An 18,703-nucleotide genomic window follows, 5' to 3' on the forward strand; every position below is an offset into this window, starting at 1 on the left:
TCTTCTCATCTACCATTTGAGTATAAGGTTTCCATGGGTCTAAAATAGGTGCTGTTTTTCAGGGAATCGAAGGTTGTCTCAGCCGCCAAGAAATGCAATCATTGGCTGACAGGTTCTTACCATGTATGAGCGCAGCCAGTGGAGCTTCCACTGTGGTTTGGAACCACAGGGGCTCTGGGGATTACAGCTTTGTAAGCTCTTAATTCTGGAGAAAACAATACTGTGGGGTCCTTTGTAGTTTCCCAATCGAGAGCATGTTGCAGTGGTGCACAAATGCTCCCATGTCCTCCCACTGGCAGTTATAAGTTTTCGTCAGGGAAAGGTGTGGGAAGGATGCATCCATAACAAACACTTTTCTTTGCTTATCAGTGAGAGAAATAGCAAGCGCAGCAAATTTGGACCTCCAAAACTTGATCAGCTTTCTTCCCCAGCTACAGCCCTGCCAACCGCCTCTGTCGTGGAAACTTCCACCTTGGTTTGCTACGGCAGTCTACAGCATCAGGGCTGCATTGTGGAGGTTAGCATGTTGTTTTATTTTGTTTTCTTCTTTCTTGCCTTTACTTTCATATAGGCGGCTCTGGGCATGGTAGGCATGACGTTGTAGCTCCATCAGCCAAGGCTCATCTTCTCCCCCCACATACAACTGCCTCACCTTGGCTGCCACATCAGGCCTTAATCCCCAGAAAATTTGGCCACAGAGATGATGCTCATACGTGGAGACGGTAATGCCCATCATATGTCCTTCGGTATTCCGCCGTTAGCATCAAACACAGTTATCATACAGTATACAAAATTAGATTCATCTACAGATTCACCGTTAGCTTTTCTATCACGTGGGCCACTGCAATATTATATTGATGATTTTCTCCATGTTCATAGGTCAGGTGTCTTATCCTCAGCTTAGGATCAGGTAAGTGTGGTGATATTTACCTCAGGTCGCATGGTTTCAGCTTGCCTGCCACTGCACATCTAATTTCTTGACCTGCTGAGTGATATTCTTGGCAATAAATAATGAACTGCTCACTGAATTTCATACCTGACAAATGGCTGATGGCGTCAGCGATGTCTGATTATGTCCCAACTGATGGCCCCAACTTCTACCTTCGGGAGCTGCATGCCTTCTTCTCCTGCTGGTCACTGTCCTCCACGTGGATTGGAACTTTTCATCTTCCATATTGCCATCGCCATCCTCTGTATAGTCCCTCCCTGGACTCCAACCAAAGAGTTAGCAGGCACCACACTGTGGCCAGACAAAAAACTCCAGTGACTTGTATATACGTTAGATGCAGCTCACTATTCTGCAGGCGTTTCCTCTTAATTCGTCAAGATTATCTCGGTGGTTGCTCAAACTCCATGACTCCTCCTTTGTCTTGCTTCAACAGCCAGTAGGGCCGAGGCGATATGCTACCTCTGGGTGATCAGCCATCCTGGAGCATCCTTCAATGAGAACACTGGATCATCCTGTTCGTACAGTTAACTGATCACCTAGAGACCAATCAAATCCTTCATCCAATGCAATTTGGTTGTGGACCACATTATTCTACAGAAATTGCAAATTGTTACTTTGTTGAAAATAGTAAGTGTAATTTGTATAATTATAATGTTCTGGGGGCAGTTTTCCTTGACCTAAAAAACGGCTTTTGGGCAATGTCAGCCGTGGCACACTTCTTTCTAAGCCATTTAAATTTGATTTTTCAAAACAAGCAGTTGATTGGTTCTAGTCTTATCTTTGCACAAGGGAGCAGTGTGTGAGTGAAAAAGTCATCCATGTTGGACAATAAGAATTGATATCCCCCAAGGATCTGTCCTTGGTCCATTGCTATTTACTTTGTTTATTGGTGACCGTCCTGCCAGTCTTTTGTGTTTTCTTAAATTAGTCTTCAAATGTATAAATAGGCTGGCCCCAGAGTGTCTTAATAGATACATCCAAAGACAAGATAGTAATCGCATTACTTGGAGTATGGTGAATGGCAACTGCTAAATATCATATCGCAGATCTACATTTGGACACTCAGCATTTTCCATAAAGGTTTGCCATTTGTTAATGGTAAATTTACTGATTCTTATAGAATCTCATAGAGCGCTTTTCTACTCTCCTGGAATACTCAAAGCACTCTATACCAGCAGTCCCCAACCTCCGGACAAGTGAGTCGTTTGGTACCGGGCTGCGAGAGTTCAGGCTCAGGTTTGAAATTATTAGTTTTCAGGGGTTTTTATTGTTTTTTGGGTTTTTTTCATCGTTTTTATCGTTAACTCGGTTTCCCTGGGTCTTTTCTCATGTGTTATGAATAAATTCTTCCTTCTTTTGGTACCGGTACTGGTTTTATTTTGTTGTATTTACCCGCAACACTTCAAAGGTCGGTCCATGAAAATATTTTCAGACATAAACCGGTCCGTGGTGCAAAAAAGGTTGGGGACTGCTGCTCTATAAAACATGCCACATTCACTTTCTGCTTAGCTCTTCAGTGCTTCCTAACTCACATTCATACACATTCATACTCCGACGAATGTGTCAGAGAACAACTTGGAGTTAGTATCTTCTCCAAGGATACTTTGCATGCAGACTGGAGGAGCCAGGGATTGAAACACTAACCTTCCAATCAGTAGATGACCTGCTCTGCCTCCTGAGCTACAGCCACCCCACAGCCCAGCACACCCCTGTGGAACACACTTCCAACTGAAATCAAATTGATTACAGATATTATTAACATATGTGAGGTCTGACCCTTCTCAGATATTGAGACTAATCTCTTTTATCATAATAAGTGTTTTTGCATTCATCAAATATAGCTTTAATTTCTTCTATTTGGTGTTGTTTGTGTTTAAGTGGAGATTAAACACACTAATCAAAGATTTTGCAATCAGAAGTGAAAAATTCATACACACTTTAAACACTTCCAGTGGTTCTGCATCTGTAACTTTTAGAGGCTGTGATACGTGATTCTGTCTAACATGTTGGCAAACTGTGTGTTTCAAACAGAGGAACACTTGGCTCACCAGCAGGTGTCATTAACCCTCTGGTATAGTTTAGACTGTGAACATGTGCTACGACGGCCTGTGACCTGCTTTAACACCTGAGCTACTTTTTTTGAGCGTCCTCTTTTCACAACACACTCAAACACAGGTGTAAAGCCTTTTTCAGCTTCAGGTTTCCTGTATGATGATTTGGGTGTTTATGACAGGCCCTGCCCTGTGTGTGGGTAAAATCATTTGCATGATGGTGCTGTACAGTGGCATGTTGTGTTAAACAGTCTTTCACACAGTTCAGTTTGATGGTGTTAAGGTTCAAAAGTTGGAGAAAAGGTGTACGGAGGGCTCACAAGCAAATAACAACTCTGGTCCAGAAGATGTGATCAAAGCAAAGATTTATTGTTTAAAACGCGCGGAGTTCAACACTGAGCAACGTCAGCGATTGAACTAAAACTTACAATCATTAGACAAAGGTTTTATAGGGGTAGGACAACAAAGCCCCCTCTTTTGCAAAGCAGACAAAATACAGCTTACGTCAACCCAAACCACAAAATGTTCCGTTAACTTTTTTAACATAGTTTAAAGTACACCACGTCTCATCTCCATCCCGGTGTCGCACCACGAGCGCATTCTTATCTCCCAGAACATCAGGTGCACTTCCTGTAAGCATCTGACACTATGGCGGCACAGTTTGCAATTGCAGCAAAAATACATCTTAACTTCTTACCTACTAACGTGAATCTACTATGGTGTGTATGTATGTGTGTGTGTGTGTGGGTGCCTGCTGTGTAGGCTATGTATGTGTCATGACCTCTCCTGCACCCCAGCTCACCTCACACCTCTCGTCCTAGCCAGACATAAGGCCTGTGCTCGTGCACAGCTGAACTATGTGTGACTTCTAGACTAAATGTCACACTCAGATGATGATACTCAAACCATGAAGGAAACTTACTTAAAATGAACCTAAATGAAACTTAAGACTTACTCAAACGGCTATAAATGATAAATGATAAAACTTAAATCTTAGCTCTAAAGGATATAAGTAATAAAAGATAAAAAATAACTCCAGGCGTATGTCATGTAAGCAGGTGTGTTGCAATTCCTTTCAGAGCTCCTGTCCTCCTCACCGTGTATTGGCTGATCATAACGCCTGCCAAGAGTTTCTGACCCTCAGTTGACCAGGAGCCACAGCTCTTTAATAAGCTCAAATGCAATCATGTATAAAAGGTTAAAATCATTTTCATAACACAGGTTTTCCTTCTCAGATCTGCCAATCTGTTTGCTCGTCTCTACTACAGTTCAATCATTGAAAATCACAGTGATCAGCATACTATGTGGAAGTTACAGATTACATAATGGCAAAAGCATTTTGTCAGACCCCTCAATGGGAACCTCTTTCTAAACTCTTCTAGTGTTGTTTGAAACTGAGCTTTAGGTACTGATTCCCATGAATAAATTTCATTGCACATTTTGAGCCACAGTCCCAAACACTGTCTCCTCTGTGGTCTCTAACCAGTGAGACATGAGAAGATTTTCTATGCAAATCAGAATATTTTCCATACAAATTTGTTTCCTGCTGGACTCCTGCTGCACCCTGTCTATGACTTTTCTTTTCAACTTGTTTTTTGTTCTTATTGTTTGATCATTCAAAAACTGTCACTTCTATCACTAAAAAGGTGACTGCTTCATTTAACCAGGGGTATGTTGAGGAATGGGATGGGTCCGGGCAGCTCACAGCGATTGTGTTTCCGGATTTTATTTCTGATTAATATTCTGATTTCCTATGGCGCTGCTTTGTTCTTGCAGTAGTTTGCATCGTTTCAAGGTCAGCTTAGCCAAGTTTATGTAACCTTTCATTTATAGTAGTTTTCTTGTTTGATCAGTTGCACCACATAAGGAAGATATTCTGCTTTCCAGATTTTATGTGTTTCACATACACATCAGTTTTTACCCAAACAGTGTAAATAGATCAGCTCTCTGTTTGATCCACCATCAGCTCAGGTCTGTTTACAGCATCCTCACACAGCATTTGTCCCTAACCATCGGGAACCCTCACGTTAATTTTTATTGAGTGGAAAAAAGTTAGAGTTCATCCTCCAGCTTCACTGTGTTTATGCTATGCTAACATAGCTGTGTGGCTAGCGATCACGTAGCAACTCATATAGCAGCTAGCCCAACTTCAGTAACCCTACAAACGTCACTGCTGTTTTCGTTTCCTGTCTTCATTTATGTTGGAAGTGATAGCAGAGCTGTACGTTTGAATTTTTCAGAAATCCCTCAGTCAGAACATGCTATATCATGTTTAGGTGGAAGCTAGCAAGATAACTTCCTGCTAACAGCCACCAAGAGAAGATCTCAAATTACTCCAGTTTTAGCCTCCCTTCACTGGTTGCCTGAAAGTTTTAGGTTTCATTTTAAATTTTAAATTTAAATTTTAAATTTAAATTAGTTCTAACCTTTAGGGCCCTACATGGTCAACCTCCCCAGTATTAAAGACATAAAGTCCTGGATGACCTCTAACTTCTTTTTAATTCAGATAAAGTCGAGGTTATTATACTTGGCTGTAAAAATCTTGATATGTCCTTCAATGTGCATATTACACAAACATGTGGGAGTCCTTTCTTGTATTTGCATACAATTTGTATAAGATTTTCTTCCAGAACATTAGAAATATCCAGTCTGAAGGTGAGGCTGAAAAACTAGTTCATGCATTTATTACTTCCAGGCTGGACTACTGTAATTCATTATTATCAGGATGTCCTAAAAACTCCCTGAAAAGCCTTCAGCTGATCCAAAATGCTGCAGCAAGAGTCCTGACAGGGACTAGAAAGAAACAGATTTCTCCTGTTTTGGCTTCCCTTCATTGGCTTCCTGTTAAATCCAGAATTGAATTCAAAATCCTGCTCCTCACATACAAGGTCTTAAATAATCAGGCCCCATCTTATCTTAATGACCTTGTAGTACCATATCACCCTATTAGAGCACTTCGCTCTCAGGCTTACTTGTTGTTCCTGGAGTGTTTGGTCCTAACTATATGCTTTAGCAAAAAGGAAAGTTTGAAGCCTAATCTTGAAAGTAGAGATAGTGTCTGTCTCCTGAATCCAAACTGGAAGCTGGTTCCACAGAAGAGGGGCCTGAAAACTGAAGGCTCTGCCTCCCATTCTACTTTTAAATTTTTCCTCAGGAAGTTTTTCTTTTTTGTGTGTGTGTGTTTCAGAATTCACTTTTCAGACTTTGGAGCATTATTAGCCAAATATTCGACGGTTGTACGGAGTCCTTTCTTTTTTAGAGTTGGCATGGCCTTTTTCAACAACACACTGAAACACAGGTGTAATGGCTTTTTCAGCTTCAGGTTTCCTGGATGATGATTTGGGTGTTTATGAAGGTCCTGTTCTCTCTGTGCTCCAAACCCTTAGTACAATGGTGTAGCTGCCATACAATGGCATGTTGTGTTTTTCAGGAACAGTTCTTCACACAGTCACAGTCAATGGAAACCTCTCTTTAAACACTTACAGTATAATACTGTTGACTCACCGTCACAAACACTGTCTCCTTTGTGGTCTCTGACCAGAGAGACAAGTGGAGATGTTCCATGTAAATATGAAAATTTTCCATACAAATATATTTCCTGCTGCACCCTGTTTTTATTTAACATTCACATCCTGTTTTTTTCTTTTTCTCATACTTTTTCCATTCCAAACATCAAACATCCTGCTCGTGAGAAGGAGGATATTCTGCTTTCCCATTGGCTGTGCTTTGCATATATACACAAATAGATCACAGGTGTTACTGAAACAGAGTAAATCCAGCAGCTCTGTGTTTGATCCTCCATCAGCTCAGCTCTTCACTGTAATCCAGATCTCCTAACATGATGCTCTGCTCCGGACTCAGCAGCACACTGTGTGAGTACAACACACTGATAATCCTTTATTTATACATGAAATCAGCTGCACATGTTCAGTCTAATCCTTTTCTAGCTTTCCACTGTGCTGTACTGTGACATGCTTTTCTAAAGATTCTGCTTTATTGGATCAGTTAATCTAACATCCTAAATAAATGTTTGTATCACCTCAGCAGGACAGTTAGGCTTCAGAGTCCTGAGAGGAATTCATGGCTGATCATTTACTATGAAGAGTTGAAGTCAAACTGTCAACACAAATAAGTTTATTGACAAAAGTTGGAAACATGAACAGAATAAATGTGTCATTGAAATCTGCTGTTTAGAAAGAGTTTTCACAAGAATCCAGGTGTGAATGAAAGCAGCAGCTTTCTCCTCTTTGGTTTTCATGAATCTGTTTCATGTTTTGAGGTGAATTAAACTTCATATCAAACACACAGTCTGACACTGAGCTTTCTTTCTGTCTCTGTCAGTGCTGGCAGCAACGTGTTCACTCATCACTTCAGGTAAATGCTGTTTTACTGGTCATAAAGAGCCTTTCTGTTAACTTTCTCACTTCCATTTTGATTAATACTAACCATTTAACCTCACCTCTTCTTCTCTGTCCCTAACAACTGAATGACCACTGCATAGACATAGATTTAATCCCACAATGGTCTTTTTATAACTTTAATGAAGAGAATTTCTAGACACAGCCAAAGAGGTTAAAAATGTCTGTGGTCACAGGATCTTATCTGTGCGTCCTCTGGATGGTCCTGTTGGCTTCATCGAGTGATGGTCTCCACTTTACAGTGGGGCAGTACCAGCTGGGAAAGGGCAAAGGGCCCATTGCATGTTGGGAATGAGTTTCTGCCCCAGGTGGAGGAGGTTAAGGTCTGGGGGTCTGTACATGAGTGAGGAAAACTGGAGCGGGAGGCTGAGAAAAAGACTGGTTCATCTTCAGTGATGCTGTACTGGTGTGTTGTGGTGAAGAGAGAGCTGAGAGTGAAAGCTGTCAGCTATGGCCATGAGCTGATGGTAGTAACTGAAGGAGAGAGTTTGAGGAGCTCAGAGGAGATCTGCTGCTCCTCTATGTCAAAAAAAGCTCATTGAGGTGGTTCAGGTCTTTGACTCAGACGTGTCCAACTGGAAGGAGACACGAGGAGAACCGAGGACATGCTGGAGAGAATCTGTCTGTCACCTGACCTTGGAGTCCTCCCAGAGGTGATGGAGAGGGAAGGTCTGGGTACCTGTGTTTTGACTGATATGGGTGTAGGCTTCACTTCAGATGTGGAGGGGACATAAATTCTAGAAGTCTTTAAAAAAGGAATGAAATTTAAGAAAATCTTCATTACATTTACTGAAATCCTGCACAATTATATTCTAATTACATAGTATTTTGTTTTTGCCCATTCTACACAAATATTTTACAGAATTCATTCATGCAGTCGATTATTTGCATCTGCTGTGTCACCCTGCAGATGATCTGCATGTTACCTGGGAAATGACAGCAGCTTTTTCTTTTATATTAACTCTCATGTAAAGCAGCATCATGGTTATTGCTCACTGAGGTTACAGATGAATACAATGTCATGGAAGAAGATTGAACACAGGCGTGGTCGTCTATTTCTGGAGTTCTTATCTCTCACAGAGTTTCATAAACTCTCTCCTCTCTCAGCCCTCACATAAGGAGAGATATTATGTCTCTGCACTCTTTACAAACTGTGATCTTTGTTTTCCACACTGGAGCTAAATCAGCCAGCAGCTTCAGCAGACAGAGGTTACTGTAAGCTTCGCTGACACTAACCTTGTTTAACATCCATCAGGGAAAACTAAAGTAAGATGAGGGACCAGCTCTAGCTTCACCTTCAGCAAGAAAATTATCAACACATTCCCCATTAATTTATCACAAATGTACAATTTATACATTTTTTTTTTTAAATTTCAGGCTTTATCAGAGCTCAAGTTTCCTTTCCTCCCAATGTGACCGCCATATCCACAGGGAGAGTGGTCACCTCTAACGGCCTCAGTGTTCATCGCCTGAGCTGTGGTAAGATGGAAAATAGTGTCCAAGAATTCACTGTGTTCAGTTCAAACTATGTGTCAGGATTCCTGGGTCTTTGAACCAGTGTTTTTAGTTTATTCATGTTCTCTCTTTAGTTTCCACATGTTCACATTTCCTGTTGTACTATGTCAGTCCTTTGCCGGTGCATTATGTTCTAGTTCTACTTCCAGTGTGTCATTAGTTAGATTAAGCTCCGCTGTGTACTCACACAAAAAACTCTGGAGTTGAAATTGTATTTTCCTAATAAAAAATAAAATAAAATAAAGAAATGTGGAAAAAAAACTGCTCCAAAAATGTGAGTCTGTGTAAAAAAAACAGTTAATGCATTTCAGAAGAAAATCTTATATTAAAGCTGAAATTTGCACTTTAAAAACATTTTTGTTTGATGTCAAAACCACTGTGGTGGTGTACGGAGGTAAAATCCTCATCATTTATGGATCTGCAGCATCTGAGGCTAAAACTGAAGCCTTAAACCTGAATTGTTCCTTTTCTGTCATACTGTGTCTGTATAACAGTGGGTGGAAGGATCATTGTGAGGTCAGCTGTGTACAGATGTGGAGGTGAAGTAACCTGCTCTCAGGGTGACGCTGAGAACAACGTCAGGAACAGGTGAGCACTGTTGGATGGTAGAAATGAGCCTTTGATTCAAAAGAAGAAAGAAACTGAAACCTGTTGAACAGCTTTAATCAAACTAACAGGAAGTAAATGATTACCTGACAGGAAGTTGTTTCATATCTTTAAGCTGAAAACCAGCTGTTTCTGTCTCCCTGCAGCTGTGATGGAAAAACAGTGTGTGACATAAAGTCAAACATTACTTATGATCCTGGAGTCTGCAGATACCTGGAGACCACCTACGACTGCTTCACACGTAACGACTCTGTTAAACCTGTGATTAGAAATGACTAATGAACCCAATCTGTACATGAATGATTACAGTTTCTAATGGGATCTGTGTCTGTTTCAGACCACAGTGTAACATGTGAAGGATCTCAGTCAAACCTTCAGTGTGGTGAGAACACAGCTTCAATTTCTTTGTATGTTTCCTGCAGTAAAAATATCACCATGGTTACAGTTTATCTCTATGAACTCTTCCTCAGGTGCAGGACAGGTTATAGTCGTCTCCTGGGCGAATTATGGCCGCCGTGACACGACCACGTGCCCTGGTCAATATACTATCGCAAATCTCTACGATGTTAACTGCGTCTGGCCAGGAAGCATGGAATATGTAACTAACAGGTACAGATGCTGACTCTGTTTCTTCAGCTCTCCATCTTCTCTCAGATGACGCAGTGAATTTTTGCTGATTCACCTTTGACCTGCGTTCACAGGTGTAACTGGCAGAACAGCTGTACTGTTGAAGCAAAGAGCCCAGTAGACCCGTGTGGTGGCATTTATAAGTACCTGGAGGTGTTTTACACTTGTCAGCGTAGGTAGCTCAAATAAGCTTCTAAAAATAATCTTTTAGGGTCGGTACATTCAGACTTGTTTTTGAAGTGAATAAAAAGGATAATTATTCATTATTTTTAAAAGATGAACCTTTCTGTGCTGAAAAGAATCAGGATCAGAAAAATCGTCAGACACGAAGATGTCGTCAGTTTGTTTTAGATCCTGAGTGAACATCATGTGATTTAATCATCAAATTAATACAAATATTATAAAATAATAGTAAAATAAAAATAAAACCAATCAAAGTGACATTTAAAATTAAAATCAGCTGACATTTAAAAACAGAATTCAAAAAGTGTTTACAAAGTCATGTGAACGAACAAAAGATACTTTTGCATAAGTTGAACAGAAAATCAAAAAGGACAGAAAACATTATAACGTGGAGACAGAAAGAAAAAGATTCGATGAAAAACTGTCAGGGTTCCTGGGTCGTTGACCCAGTGCTTTCAGTTTTCTTCATGTTCAGTTTATTTTGCCACTTCCATGTTCTCACTTCCTGCTTTTCCTGTGTCAGCTCGTCTCGTGTTATTAGCCAGATTATGTTCAGCTGTGTACTCACCGGTCTCTCATTATCATCCTCATCAGTCTGTGTATTTAAGTCCTCTGTTTCTACTCGTTCACTGTCGTGTCATTGATGTTATGTTGTTGTTTACGCCTGCGTTCAGTCAGCCTGCCATTCAGCCTTTCAGTCAGTCCTTCAGTCATTCAGTCAGTCGTCCAGCCAGCCATTTCCTACCTCTGTTCTGTTTGTTCACTCCATCGGCAATAAATACCAACCTTCACCTACCTACCTGTGAGTCCAGCGTTTGGGTCCTCCTTCTCTCATCCACAACACAGATCCTGACAAAAACAGAAAATGATAATAACAAAGACGAAGAAAACATTTCTTTTCACATTTCAGTGGAAGGTTGGTGTCGTCCAGATTGGAGGGAAGATCTAATTCAACCCCAAAAAGTTGATTCTGCTCATCTGGACGAGCTTGTACTCGCCATAATATTACTCATCGAGTGAATAACTCAATTATAATTATTATTATGCATTCCTGAAACATGTTTTGTGCCTCATTGTTTCGTTTAACGCTCAGCTCTGTCATCACGATAGAAATGCAACTGTTTCTCCCAGATTTGCCACTAAAAACAGACCCGCAGTAGAAACCTCCCTGGGAGCAGCGTTTGAATAAAACATATGACGACATTAAGCTCACGCGGCATCAGGGTTTGAATAAAACACTGATAACAGCAGCAGTGGCGACGATGCTGTTAGTTTAATGGGGAGTTTCAGGTTTACTGGTTTTTACTTTAACTGGTTAGATTTGTTTACATGTTCCACTCTCTGTGTTCCAGATGTTTGCCAGTGGGTCTTAAAGTTTAATAAGATTGAAAAAGTCTTTATCTGCAGCTCGTGCAAATTCATAGACTATACGGATCATAATTATCTCCAGACAATAAAATAATTTTAATTACAAGAAAAAAAGACTACAAGAAAAACCTCTCTCCTGGTCTCTAACTTCTGTGTTTCTGTAACATAAATGTGAGCTGATATTTTCTCCATGCCACCACCAATCAGCTCGACTGACTCTTGAGTTTACCTGCATACACCTGTTCTGTCATGTTTGATTGCAAGGACTGAAGCGCAGAGCAGGTTGACGTTTCTAACCACAGAGTTTATTTACAACACCACTGCAGTATATAGACAGTGAAAGGCAGGGCCGTGCAGAGACGTTTATAGGGGCGGGTGCTCAAAGTAAAAAAGGGGCACATTGAACCAGGCTGAATAACAACAACACACATTCATCAAGAATCTAATATGGGATCGCATCATACTATATCACTGTTGTGAGGCAAAGCAAACGTAGCCTATGTTTTACCTGATGGGTACAATGTTGCTGTTGAGGGGTTGCTGCTGCTCCTGCTGCTGATAGTGCTGGAGGGCAGGGCTGTGTTGATCTGAGACTGTAGACATTAAAAAGTCCATAGGAGAGATGGTAGCTGATTAAACAAGTTTTATGAGATAATAACAAAGATTGGTGACAGCACTTGGAACCATAAGCCAACAACAAACTGTGAGAAATAAACTGGGCTCTGCCTGTGAATCACTCTTTGCCTCTCTTCCTCCTTCATCCCCTCATCTCATCTATCACTCTCCACTTGCTGTCCATCTGAGAACAAGGCACAAACTGCTATTGCAATAAACTAGTATTTAATTATCCACACTCAACAACTTTTACACTTAATCTATAATAAAATGATGGCGGAAAAATGTTATAGAAGCAAAACATTCCTGGAATACCTCTCAACAGCTGGTACAGGTCTTATTGTTACCTGTGCTCTTTGTAATCCAGCTGCTGAGGGATCCACTGCCTTTAGTAGCCTCACAGCTCCTACTGTTTCCTCCTCATGTCCTCACCGGCCATGTCTGGACAATGTTATATAATGAGTAATAATTTAAAAAATCTATACACATAACACACACACACACACACACACACACACACACGCACAGTGATATTTTAGACCTATACTGTATATACTAGAGATGGCACGATACCACTTTTTTATGTCCGATACCGATATCATAAATTTGGATATCTGCCGATACCGATATGAATCCAATAAGTGTGTTTTTTAATCAATAAAACTGTTTTTTAATATCTTGCTGCATTTTGTATAAGTTCATACTCAAGTTTAAATAAACAACAACACTAAAGCTATTCTGTTATACCTGTATGTAAAAAATACACTGCACCCAAAATATTTCATAGTTCAGCAACACTGATCAATCTAATAAACTTAAACCTGCTCCATCCTCCCTATTCTGGTATTTTAAAGAGTACTTAGCAGAAATATTAAGCAACCTAACTAATAGGGTTGCAAACTCCCAGCAAAAATAAATAGGGAACCACCCCCCACCCTCCACCTCATGATGCTTAATCGATGTAATCAACTTTAATTTGATGCAGGGTGAAAAAAAAATGCACAGAAATAAATTATTTTTCAAGAATAATTAAATAGATTCAACATCTTTCTTTTACAGAACTGCAGACTGCACAGATGGTACCTTCCCAAAGGAAAAAGTAGTATAGCTTACTAGGGTATATTAGACTTAACAGTTACTATATACAGTAATGGACTTCTATACATTTTACATCAGATTAAAACTTTGGGTGTAAGATTCAGATAATTATTTATTAAAGCGAGACATTTTAAATGAGAATAAGAAAGAAAAGTATGTCTTTGTGCCCCCCTTTCCCTGTTCATGCCCTATCGGCCCCCCTGGCTACACTTTGCTAGATCCGCCCCTGCACAGTTACCAGCCGTCAGCTACGTAGAAAAGGATCCTGGTGTAGAAAGTAATATTAAATAAATTCTAACAACAGCTTATCAAGCTTAAACGTGCTGCTGTTGTTCAGCCGCTGGTTTCCTCTTTCTGGTGCAAAGTGGGCCAAAAACAAAGAAGAGAGACGGACTCGCGACAGAAAAGCCGATCAGCTGATCATTGATCAGTTTCATGATTGAAGTAGCGGCAGGAGAGGGAGAGAGAGAGGCAGTCGCTCCATATATCGGTTGTTAAGCTTAAGTGGGAACGCTTTACAAACATTCAGAGATGAACTTACACACTTGCTTTACTTCTCTCTGGGATAACTTCCTCGGAGATGAAATGCTGGTTTGGTAGGAGACTCCAAATACACACAGCCGCTCTATCACCTGACGCATACTGCTGCAACGTGCTACGGTTATGAGCCGAGTTACGCCGTGTCGCAAGTTTTGTGAGGTGTTTTTTTTGATATTTAATGGATCGGATTACATTTTTTATTTTTCGCCGATATCCGATCCAGTAATTTAGGTCAGTATCGGACCGATACCGATACGTAATATCGGATCGGTCCATCTCTAGTATATACTGTGGGCATCATGGTGCTGATCCAGAATCCTTCCCTTATTATTTATTACTGGAGCTACAATAATAAAGCAATGAGAAAAAAAGTAATAAATATGAAATAATGTATTTATGATGATTCCATTTGTTTTACTATCCACTCTGTGCAGGCAGAAAGCTTATTAAATGATTAAACTGTAGAGATACAATAATTTTCCTGCTATAAAATCAGCATTTTGTCATATTTGAAATATAAATCTAATATAATCTGTTTCTTAATGTATGTTCTTTAAAATACAATGTACGTTTAAATATCATAATTATAATAATCATTAATTATGTGGACATGCATATTAGAAAGTTTTTAGTGAAATATAAGTCCTCCAGAAAGGCAGGAAAAGCCCTGTAACTCACTCTGCCTCTCTTCCTCCTTCATCTCCTCATCTGAGCTATCACGCTCCACTTGCTGTCCATCTGAGAACAAGGCACAGTTTACTATTGCATTAATCTATTATTTAATTGTCCACACTTAAATACTCTCACATCTAATCCATAATAAAGTAATTATAGAAAATGTTATAGAAACATCCTTATGAGGCATGTCTGGACTGTGTTACATCATGAGTAATATTACTCATTAAAAGTTACAGGTGGAGGAGGAGTGTCAGGACTTTCACAGTATGCTAAGGTGCAATGAGAAGAAAGAGGGAGAGAGAGAGTGGTGTGGCTGTGGACTGTAGGCTGACTACAGTTAAGTCAGTCGGGGGGTGAGCGTTACCTGCGGTGTCAAATCTGTAGAAGAACAAATTCAACCTGTTGGCTCTGTCTTCACGGCCCTCAGCTCTGCTTTTGAATAGCGTGAATCCAGTGACGCTTTTCAGGACTTTTCAAGCTCCTTAGACTACCATGACCTGGGTGACTGAGAACCTACAAAGACATATCTTCATGCCACTCCAGACCTTTCTCATGCTGTTCTGCTGGAGTTCCCACTCCAGCTTTCTCCTGCAACTGTCCATAGCCTCTCTGATCTTGCCCTTCAATAAAACCGGAACTCTTTTCACCTCCTCTCTGTGGTCCTCTTTTTATCATTGAGGAGAGCTGTGATGTTGTGTTTCACCCACGGCTTGTTATCCGAATAACAATGTATAGTCCAAGCTGAGATAATGGAGTCGGTGCAGATGGTTATGTAATCACTGATACACTCAATGTCCTGTGGGGCTCACAACGTATCTGCCTGTTGCCTCATAACAGCCCTGTAGTTCCGCTAAAGCCTAAAGTTCTCTCTCAGCTGGTAAAACAGACGACATACTGTGTGAAAGTTGGAAGTATAGCATTCAAAGTGATGTAGTGGAAGTCATCCAAGATAGCTATAAAGGCATAGAGTGCTGAGTCTGTAACCGGGTATCGCAGAATGAATAATGTCAAATGAACCTCATCAGCTTAAATTCAAATAGACTCAGTAGTGAAACACAGCTGGGTATTTTCTTTGTCTTCTGAGGAATTATTAATCTGTTTATTGGCCTAACTTTACAATTATTTTGCAGCTGGTTCCTGCCGTCCTGGTTGGACTTGGTCTGGAGGTCGCTGTTTCATCTTTGATAGCAGTCAGAAGAACTGGACTGATGCTGAGGTACATCAGAAATAACAGCAGCTGTATATGTACATGTTATATATGACACATGTTCTAATAAAAAGCTTCCTGCTGTCAGAATCATTCAGTGAAAGAAGACTTGCTTTATATTCATATTCACACACAGTTTGAAGTGCAGGAGTAAATACACAGGACTCCTTTGTTCTTCTGTTCTTAGCTGATTATTGCTGCGGCGTCACAGCCCTGCACTAACAGCTTTATGCTGAGACATGCAGTGCAGTAATGTTCATGCAGTGATGTTCAGAATTCAGAGCATCTTTGAAACATTCCCTCCTCGTGTCTCTTCATCAGCTCTCTCTTTGCTGCCTTCATCAAACTCACTTTATCTTTGATTTTAAATGCATCCTCACACTTTTCATCGGTCTGCACCTCATCTTCCTCCTCAGAGTTCCTGTAAGACACTCGGTGGACATCTGGCCTCATTCCACAGCACAGCTGAGTACACCTTCATCAGAGAGCTCATTTACACAGCAGCAGGATCATATACACCAGCTTGGGTTGGAGGCCGAGAGAATGTAAATGTTTTATAGATGAAGTGGATCAGTTTATTTGTTTAGCTAATCTGTGTAGCCAATTTAATTAAAAACCTTGTAGTTAATGTATTATTTCATAGTATAATCTTCACATGCTCCATTCAGAGCACACTTTTTGATGAATCACCTGATAATTGTATCTACAGTATTCATTCATTGTGTAGTTGGTGGTGCCGAAGGTAAAGTAGCCACCGTTAGCTCATCCTCAGCAGACAGTTCTGAGAAGCCGTGAACAGGATGGCTCCATGCCACTGAGGAGAAAGCGTAGTTCTGGGCAGAAGACTGTGGTGCACCACCAACCAGTCCATGTCTAATCGTTTCTCCCCACTCTGCAACATAATTGGCGATTGTTTTGAGACATCTGAAGTTAGAGACACCAATAACCATATTCAAATGTCTTTGAGGGGCCAGAGCAGGTGACTATCAATGTTCTGTCCTTATTGTGCGTCCCGTTGCCCAACTTGACAGACAGCTAACGGTTTCAATGAACATTGGAGGCGGAAGGAAGTTTAAGGCTTTTTACTTTGTCAGTAATTCAATGATTGACATCCTTTTCTTCCCCGTAAAACTAAAAACAAACACAAAGTAAATGTTACAAGATGTCTTTTCCTTTTAACTCACACTTCTAGGATATGAACTATACTGTTATATAGTATGCGTAATCAACAGCGACTCAGTACTGATCACAATACAACTTAGCGAGTTTAGCTTCCTCAAAGATAAACATAACAGATGAAATAACTGGTTTCTAAACAAATCTATGTAATAGAAATGCACCAAATAAACTTGTAAACAAGTTGTACATTAATACTCACAAGCAACAACTCTCCAAGGCAGAAATGTTTAAAGAGCATCTAAGGCGACAAACAGCATATTCTGCAGGCTAACAAGCGACCAGCTTCCTGTTTCCTCTATCCACAGGAACACAGAAAACCCCACCAAAATATAAGCTTGTCAGTATTCTCACTATGACCAGCAGAGGGTGCTAAAGAAAAAAACCCTATGCGTGTCATAACAATCAACACACCAACATTGTTTTGTTGGTGTGCAACAAAACAATGTTGGACACTGTAGTTCTCCCCCAGTCCTTCCAGAGCTGGGACCAGGAAGCAGTTGAAGTCTTACACGCCTCTCTGCAGCTTCTCTCCTTTCATTATCCCCCCCAAACTCCATCCCCTTATTTGATTTAGTGCTCAGCTCAGATAAAATAATTATTGCGGGTGATTTTAACATTCATGTAGATGCTAACAATGATAGCCTTAACCGGGGCCTATACGCTGGGGCAAGAGGGGGCAATGCCCCCTTAAACAAACGTCCTGCCCCCTTAAGTCAAACTTTTAGAAGTTGAGAAAGAAAATAATAGATTACCCACAAACTGAATATGGACAATATTTACTACAGTAGCTGAAAAATCCGCTGGAAAAGGCACAAATGAGATGATAGGCTTCACGTCTCGTTCGCTCTTTGCCTCCGGGCACTGTTTGTGCGCAGGCTCACACTGTCATGGTTGGCTGTGTGGCAGGCAGGCAGGAAAAAGGACCCAAGATGCAGGACTCTCGGAGACAGGACTGAAAACTCAAAGCACAGCTTTTATTCCAGAGTCTAGGTGCCATGGTTGCAAAGGCCCGGTCACCTCTCGACTTCAGTCGAGACCTAGGTAGTGACCACTATGCGTGAAAAGGTCAAAGCACAATGACAATAAAGATTCCAATTCTGATTCTCATGGCTGCACTCTCAGCATAGATGCTTCAAAGTACATCAGAATAAACTGAAACTGAAACTTTATTCTTTCAGGGAACTGTGTGGATGTGGATTGATGGTTCCCAGTTTGACTTCATAAACTGGGCCAAAGGAGAACCGAACAACGCTGGAGGAAATAACTGTGTACAGATAAATCTTAAAGGTAGAAATTGAATGTTGGCTGTTGATGAATATTTTTTTAATTGATTGAAGACATGTAATCTTAGGTCTTTATAAGAACATCGCTTTGTTCTTTTTACATTAGAAAAGAAGAAAACATTTACTGCACAGACCTCTGATTTTATTTCTTTGCTTGTTTATTTTGATCATTTTTTACAGGACAAGATTATGTCAATGATGCGGGGTGTTCTCATCAATTCTCTTTTGTTTGTGTCAGAGATCCATAACCTCCACTTCGTGTCCTGACACGTCTCACATGGTGATGTCACATCCTCACTGTTGATGTCACTTCCAGCAGGATGTCAAGCCTCGATGACATCACTGCTGGAAGATGTGTTGACAAATATGATTTCATATCACAATAA

At 40.5% G+C, this 18,703-nt stretch overlaps 1 protein-coding gene across 1 annotated transcript; it reads left to right on the forward strand.

Annotated features, from left to right (window-relative positions):
* Positions 1–4,932: 4,932 nt before the first annotated feature.
* On the forward strand, positions 4,933–18,703 carry LOC120435185 (L-rhamnose-binding lectin SML-like). Its single transcript, XM_039604251.1, has 13 exons — positions 4,933–4,971; positions 6,696–6,872; positions 7,342–7,374; positions 8,796–8,897; positions 9,428–9,521; positions 9,686–9,780; positions 9,877–9,921; positions 10,010–10,148; positions 10,241–10,338; positions 15,779–15,864; positions 16,272–16,400; positions 18,213–18,321; positions 18,498–18,703. The coding sequence occupies exons 2-13, from the start codon at positions 6,839–6,841 to the stop codon at positions 18,563–18,565; spliced, it is 1,032 nt and encodes a 343-aa protein (XP_039460185.1). The 5' UTR covers positions 4,933–4,971; positions 6,696–6,838; the 3' UTR covers positions 18,566–18,703.

The sequence above is a fragment of the Oreochromis aureus genome, linkage group 20 (genome assembly GCF_013358895.1).
Source record: "Oreochromis aureus strain Israel breed Guangdong linkage group 20, ZZ_aureus, whole genome shotgun sequence".
Taxonomy (NCBI): domain Eukaryota; kingdom Metazoa; phylum Chordata; class Actinopteri; order Cichliformes; family Cichlidae; genus Oreochromis; species Oreochromis aureus.